This window comes from Pagrus pagrus, assembly GCF_965226575.1.
Source record: "Pagrus pagrus genome assembly, chromosome: 4".
In the NCBI taxonomy this organism is placed as follows: Eukaryota; Metazoa; Chordata; class Actinopteri; order Spariformes; family Sparidae; genus Pagrus; species Pagrus pagrus.
Window position 1 is genome coordinate 345,001 of NC_140188.1, and position 7,500 is coordinate 352,500.

At 44.7% G+C, this 7,500-nt stretch overlaps 2 protein-coding genes across 2 annotated transcripts in view; both read right to left on the reverse strand.

The window, feature by feature from the left end:
- The window catches only part of LOC311256331 (segment polarity protein dishevelled homolog DVL-3-like), a 4,374-nt gene extending 1,160 nt beyond the window's left edge, over window positions 1-3,214 (reverse strand). The window contains exon 1 of the mRNA XM_084351279.1: window positions 2,791-3,214. Coding sequence (XP_084207405.1) covers window positions 2,791-2,966 — 176 coding nt within the window. The 5' untranslated portion in view covers window positions 2,967-3,214. The remainder of the gene's footprint in view (window positions 1-2,790) is intronic.
- Window positions 3,215-4,424: 1,210 nt separating this feature from the next.
- rnpepl1 (arginyl aminopeptidase like 1) overlaps window positions 4,425-7,500 on the reverse strand; it is a 10,114-nt gene continuing 7,038 nt past the window's right edge. Inside the window, exons 9-11 of the mRNA XM_084351253.1 lie at window positions 6,687-6,914; window positions 6,429-6,571; window positions 4,425-6,173 (exon numbers count right to left, since the gene is read on the reverse strand). Of these exons, the coding sequence (XP_084207379.1) occupies window positions 5,877-6,173; window positions 6,429-6,571; window positions 6,687-6,914 (668 nt within the window). The 3' untranslated portion in view covers window positions 4,425-5,876. The remainder of the gene's footprint in view (window positions 6,174-6,428; window positions 6,572-6,686; window positions 6,915-7,500) is intronic.

Consider the following 7,500-nt stretch of genomic DNA (forward strand, 5'->3'; position numbering starts at 1 on the left):
ATTATCATTAAAAGTTAAATCAAATGTTTTTGTCAAAAAGTCAAACTTTGATTTTCTATTTTTGTTCTTTGTTTTATTTAAAAACTCCTCAGGATATTTTTACACAGATGAAGCTCAACACACACACACACACACACACACACACACACACACACAGAGTTATATAACAGACTGTGTGTTTAATATTCAGTCTGATGAAATGAGGCTGCAGTGTCACAATAAATCACTGATCGTCTCAGTGTTGACCCTGAGACAGTTATTAAAGGAACAGTCCCACACTTTATGAGTTATGCTGTTGTGTGTCAGATGGATTAACTCTCATGTCTGTTAGGCAGCTTTAAGCCCCCCCCCCCCCCCCCCCCCCCACACACACACACACACACACACACACACACACACACACACACACACACGATAAGATGACATCATTTATCTCAGCACAAACCTATTTAATGATAACAGTTTAAACTGTTTTTGTGTACATCAGTGAACATATTCACAGTTTGAATCGTTTCTTTAACTGAAATATCCACAGACGTGATCGCTCAGACTGTCTGTACAGGATCAATAAATAAAGATGTGTGTGTTCTGTCAATGATCTTTATGTTTGTCTCAACGTGTTGACACAAAACTTTTTTTATTACTTGTGTGTTTTACTGTATATAGTGTCAGTCATAGTGCCGACATCGATGCATGTATCATATCTTCTTTTTTATCTTCCTTTAGTTTCTGTTTTCTCCGTCTGTTATTGTCTCTATATATTTATTATTCATGTTGTTTATGTTTTATCTTGTATACGTGTGTGGAGAAATTAGCCTAGCTTAGCTCAAAGACTGGAAGTAGAGGGAAACTGATAGCCTAGCTTAGCTCAAAGACTGGAAGTAGAGGGAAACTGATAGCCTAGCTTAGCTCAAAGACTGGAAGTAGAGGGAAACTGATAGCCTAGCTTAGCTCAAAGACTGGAAGTAGAGGGAAACTGTTAGCCTAGCTTAGCTCAAAGACTGGAAGTAGAGGGAAACTGATAGCCTAGCTTAGCTCAAAGACTGGAAGTAGAGGGAAACTGTTAGCCTAGCTTAGCTCAAAGACTGGAAGTAGAGGGAAACTGATAGCCTAGCTTAGCTCAAAGACTGGAAGTAGAGGGAAACTGATAGCCTAGCTTAGCTCAAAGACTGGAAGTAGAGGGAAACTGATAGCCTAGCTTAGCTCAAAGACTGGAAGTAGAGGGAAACTGTTAGCCTAGCTTAGCTCAAAGACTGGAAGTAGAGGGAAACTGTTAGCCTAGCTTAGCTCAAAGACTGGAAGTAGAGGGAAACTGTTAGCCTAGCTCCATCAACAGAGAAAATAATCCACCTTCAACGGACTGTAGATTTAACACAACCTCCTACAGTTAATGTAAACAACTGGCCCAGAACAAGGACCAGATCCAGGACCAGACCAGGGGGGTATTCCAGGAAGGAGGTTCAACAAACTCTGAGTCTATCCATGAACTCCGAGTTGACTTACCCTGTGAAGTGAAACTCTGAGTTTTCAGTTCCAGAACAGCTGATCTGAGTTAGGTAAGTCGACTCTGAGTATGTTAACTCTGAGTTGAGCTCGTGCCTGACGACTAGTAAAAAGCCATCATCAATGGAGCTCCGATACTGTGATTCACCATGGCAACAGGGGAGAAAACAGGAAGCAGACATTTTCTGGGAAAAAAAAAAAAAAAAGCAACACGGCTGCGGCCGTAAAATCACTGACAGAGTTTTAGATGCGGTCGTCTTTTCATTTGGAATTTAACATCAGTTTCTTTCATATTAGCCTTTGGGGAAGTGGTTGAATGTTGTTCAGTGTTTTATTTTAGGCTATTTTATTTCATTTAAATCGGCTGAAAATGAAGTAGCCTACCTATAAAAACAGTCTCACGGTGGCTCCTCCTCCTTCTTGCTGCTGAAGGTGATTGATTAACCTGCGAAGTGATTAAAAAAACAAAAAAAAACAAAAAAAAAACGCAGAGGATGGTTCAGATCTGAGAGCACGTCAGCGATGACGTGTAGCCTGATATTCGCTGTGCGGCCGGAGAATATAAATGACGGACTGATGAGGAGCGGTCTACTGTTCGGTCCAGTCCTCGTCAGGGAGCGAGAGCTCCTCTAAATTAATCTAAATTCTCCTCCTGGTGTAAAACTGTGTGAATTATTTCTGCTTCAACATGATCGGACTGAAGGAAAGGACAGCCGCTGTCAGACAGCTCCGTCAGACTCAGGGTTTCTTCAGGTGAACCTGCCAGTGAGCAGGTTATGTTCACAGAGTCAGTTACCGCGGTAACAGACCCAGAGTTTAAGTTATCTCTCTTTCTGGAACTGAAAACTCAGAGTTTCTCTCATCTCAGGGTTAACAAACTCAGAGTTTTCACAAAACCCGCTTTCTGGAATACCCCCCAGGACGTCACAGTCAGATTAGTGAGTCGGACCATCTCAGAGCACATCTGTTTATAATCCGTCCAGGATCTGATCCCAGATTACACATCAAACACACAGCAACAGTCAGCAGGTCACGTGACGTCACGTGACCATCAGGTGTCATGTGATGGAAGTGAATCAGTGTCAGAAGTCAAAGAGTGTGTGATGATCACAGGACAGAGGACTGTACACACATTATTGATCCTGATCGATCACTTCTATAGACACGTTACTGTACATGTTACAACAACAACAACAACAACCACAATAATAATAATAATAATAATAATAATAATAATAACAGTGACGTGTTGTTTTCCTGATCACTGTGATCGATCACGTGACTCACCCGAAGTCGTCGTCCACGGACTTGAAGAAGAATTTCACGTTGGGTTTGTTCAGGACCTGTTTGAAGTCCGCCAGGGTGACGCGCTGCGCGGGCACGTTGATCCGGATCAGGTAGGGGGTGTCCTGGTCCTCCAGGTGGTAGATGACCCGGGTCTCCTCCGCCATGCTGTCCCCCATGGAGCGGCCCGGAGCACCGGGAGCACCGGCCTGGAGGAGAGACAGACAGGGATGCTGAGCTCGAGACACCTGTCTGTCTGCAGGCCTGCCAGCCTGTCTGTCCGAGTGTCCAGCTGTCTGTCTGTCCAGCTGTCTGTCTGTCTGTCTGTCTGTTTGTCTGCCGGTCTCCGGTCTGCTCCGGTCCAGATGTGTCGGTCCTGATGCTGCAGGTCTCTGATGCTCCCAGTCTCCTCCGGAAGCCACGCCGACGTCACACCGACACCAGCGACGTTCACCACTTCCGGTCGAGCTTTTCAAAGTAAAATAGACGGGCCGTTTTACTGAGCTTTATTTTTTCACCCTGATTTGACTGAACTCTGGAGATTTCTTTACCGTTTCTATTGTTTTTAATCCACTTTGTCTTTTCCTATCCAAGTTTTTATTGTATTTCTATCGTTTGTCTTTTCTGTTTTACTCTACATTCATTTTACATTATCCTCAGTAAAACTGTCTGTTATTGATATTAGATTGTAAAGTCCTGATTATTATGAAGTATGTTTAATACATAGTATTTATATTTCTCTAATTAAAATAAAGCTGTGTAATAGTTTCAGTACATTTACAGCGAAGCCACTTTGTCAGTACTGAGCTCATCAATGCAATTATTGGGTTTTATTCATTGACTTCCTTTTATATTTTGGATCAGATGCTTTATTACTTTGTTGTAATCCATTACATGATTGTTTCTCCGTCTCGGTTTCTCGTATCTTTCTATCGCTTTTATTTTGAAGGCACAAACGGGTTTCCTGTTTATTTCGCAAGCATAGAAAATTCTAAAAATAAAAGCAGATAATTAATTCAACACAATGTAAATTTCTTGTTTTTTATTAGAATTTGATGAAAATTCAAAAGTTGCTGTTGTGACATTTTATTTTGAAACACATTTCTTGAGACTGCCCTTTCACAATAAATGTTTCTTCAACCATTACGCTCTCTCGATCAGGTTTATTCAACTACTTCTTTAGGAGGGAAGATTTTAAAAACACTGCAGAGCTCAGAAACATTCACTCAGTCCAACACTGTACAGTTAAAACGCTGACTTTACTTTGAAAGAGTCAGGAAACCCATCGCCTCAGAATTAGCTTTAAAAAAGAGAGTATTAAATTTAACTTAATGAGCTAACAATTTTAACAACTTAAAACCATAAGTCTGCTTTACTGAGTAACTTTGAGGTAATCAGTTTACAGGACGTCACTTTGATTCTTTCTTCTGATAAATCAGAGTTGAAACGTTTTGGACACTAACAACACCAAAGGGCCAGAATCAGGTCTCTGTAGGCCCACGAGCCGCCAGTTGAACCGGTCTGCTCTAGAAGTTCTGCAGAAAACCTCCTTAAAACTGCCTGGAAACCCTTAAAGATCCTTGAGACGCCTTCAAGGTCCGTCCATAAAGACCTGGAGACATTCAAATAAAACGATCTGTAGTTTCAAGTTTTTATTTGTCGTCAAACATTCATTACAAACTTTCTGTGAAGAGGCGTTCACTGACAGCTGGGAGTAGTCGGATGTTCCAGCTTCAAATCGTTTATTGTTCCAAAAACAGAAATAATATTTACTGATCAAATATTCATCAGTATGACATCATCACGTACTGATCAGGATCAATGATTCAGTTCACCACCGGACAGACAGAGTGGATCAGGGCAGGTTTAACAAAATAAAAGCATATGAGGCTGAGGACAGTTTCTGCTTCAGCCTCCTGATGCTTCACTTCCTGTCTCTCAGCTGATCTCAGTGATCTTCACTTTCAGTCTGAATTTTTTATTGCTGCTGCTGACTGAAGGTAAAAACAGTCATTAAAGGGACGAAGACGAAGCGGAACTGAAACCTCTCAGTTCCCAGCTGCAGTGAACGCAGCACTAAGGCCACTCAGGTGAAGTCCGCTGGTTTCTTTATTCGTCATGTGACTCGGACACGGTGGAGCGTGCTGCCCCGAGTCGTTGTCTACAGGTTTGTTAGAATCAGGAGGTAGAGTTAACGATGAGTCTTGTTCAGTTCAGCTACAAGTTAATCAGTTATTAAGCAGCAGTTTGTTTAACGACGAGCCGACAGTGAACACATCGCGCACACCAGACCCACAGGTGTGTAGCAGGTGTGAGATGCTGCAGGTGGAAGTAAAATAATCACACAAGAGTTCTGTTCAGAGGCTCAGTTCTGCCACAGAGAGCCTAAAGTCAGTGAACATTACGAGTCAGCTCACCTCAGAGGAGTCAACATCTCCACCAGACTAACTCACTCAAACGTTTCCTGCACTCTTCAAAATAAAGCACTGGCCTTCAGAATAAAAGAGGCCGTGTTGTTGAGGCATCACTGAATGAAAATGATCACCAGACAGGAAACAAAGTGCTGACTCATCAGTCCACTAAAAACATTCACAAACTTTCTGATGATGAAGGAAGTTATTCTGAGCCTCAGCCACTCCGAGCTGTGATCAATCATCAACATGATCAATCGTCAACACGATCAATCATCAATCAGTCATCTGATCTGCACGAGTCAGATCAGGATGACGATGACAGAGATGAAGAGAGAAACAGATCAGAATCAACAAACTCTCATCTTATTTCAAGTCATCAGATAAATTACACGGAACAATAAAAACTTTCATCTTTATACTTTGAACAGACGCTGGGACACTCGGCCAATCAGAGGAGCCGCCTCAGGGCCTCCAGCCACAGTTTGAGCAGCTCAGCGAGCTGCAGGTCGTCACATGACAAATTAAATCTCTGGAGTGAACTTCCTGTCGTCTGGAGGAGGAGTTTTCTTCTTCAGTGTTCAAACTTTATGTCACCATGGCAACAGCTTACATCATCAGTCTGACTTCGTGCCACCGCGTTCAACCCGACCAATCGCAGCCAGCGTCAGGTGGACTTCATGCGGAGACATTGACGTCCCGCAGAGCGATGGCGGTAGTCGTCCCAGCAGCAGTGGAGGCAGTTGCCGCAGCGGCAGGCTGCAGCTGGGGGGATAGGGAGGGGGATACTATGGACACAGCAGGCCCGTTCTGATTGGTCGGGGCGGTGCTGGTCTGGAACAGGATCTGTTGTAAAGTCCGTCTGAGGTTTGGATGCAGGCGGCGCTGAGTCTGGTTAAAAATCTCCACAGCAACACACTTCATCACCCCGGAAACCAGGTCGTCGTACAGCGGCACGGTGTACATCCTGGAGGTCTGTGGAGAGGAAGGAGTGCATGTTAGAAACACTTGTCACGCTGTCCCTGTCCTCACGCTGTCCCTGTCCTCACGCTGCTCCTGTCCTCACGCTGTCCCTGTCCTCACGCTGTCCCTGTCCTCACGCTGCTCCTGTCCTCACGCTGCTCCTGTCCTCACGCTGTCCCTGTCCTCACGCTGCTCCTGTCCTCACGCTGTCCCTGTCCTCACGCTGTCCCTGTCCTCATACAGTATCAGTGATGTTTTATTACTCACGTGTTTGTGGAGGAAGGCTCGGACTCGCGGCAGTTCAGGGTAGAAACTGTTCCTGACGACCAGCTGCAGCCAGCGGATCTGAACCTCAGCGTTCAGACCGTCAAACAGAGACGAATAACAAGCAGACAGAGCCGCCATCACATCTGGAGACAGACAGAGAGACGGGTCAGAGTGATGTCATCTTTCCTGACTCCGCCTATCAGTGAGTCACTGATGATGTCACACTCTGACATCACTATGATCAGCGTGAGTGTATACCGTGTGTAAGGGGCGACAGGTCGAGCATGCGGTCGAGGAACAGGACGATCTGAAAGGTGCTCCAGGCTGAGAGGTCAAAGGTCGACACGGTCTGCAGGTCGCCGCCGTCGCTGCTCTTCCACAGAACACACAGATCCTGAACGGGCTGCGTCAGAGCGCCCCCTGCTGACAGGTCAGGCTCATACAGAGGAGGACCACAACCACTCAGCCAGCGCTCGAACTCCAGACCTGACATACACACACACACACACAGACAGGAAGTGATGTCACAGCCTCAGTCTGACACACTTACACTTTAAAGGTAAACAAATCAAACTTACAGAATTTTGGAGACGATGGTTAATCAAGAAACAAGCCCTTTTCACACAGAGACGCCGCATTATCGCCACAGCGGCGGTTCGCCAATTCTTCGCCGTTGGTTGTTCACACAGAACCAAACAGCTCTGGCGTAAAGACGCACCTGAGTGTAATTCACACAGAAAGCCGGCGCTGCGGCTCCAAAAGAGGCGTGACGGTAAACGTCATGATGATGACGTGTGTGTATTTTTTCACCGTGTTTCCCCGGTGTCCTCCTGTTAATCTCAACATGTACCTGCTGACTGTTTATGATCATATGATGCTGTTATAATGTGTTGTGATGAGGTCCTGACCCACCAAACATCCTGGAAAGAGACAAAGTTACGTTTTTCTCTAAATTACATAAATACAAAATCACCATTAGGAAACAGGACGCTGCCTGACTCTTTCCTCATATAAGTTGCCAAAGACAGGACCAGTTACTATGTTACTGTTGTTTGGTCCTGTAACGTTGCTT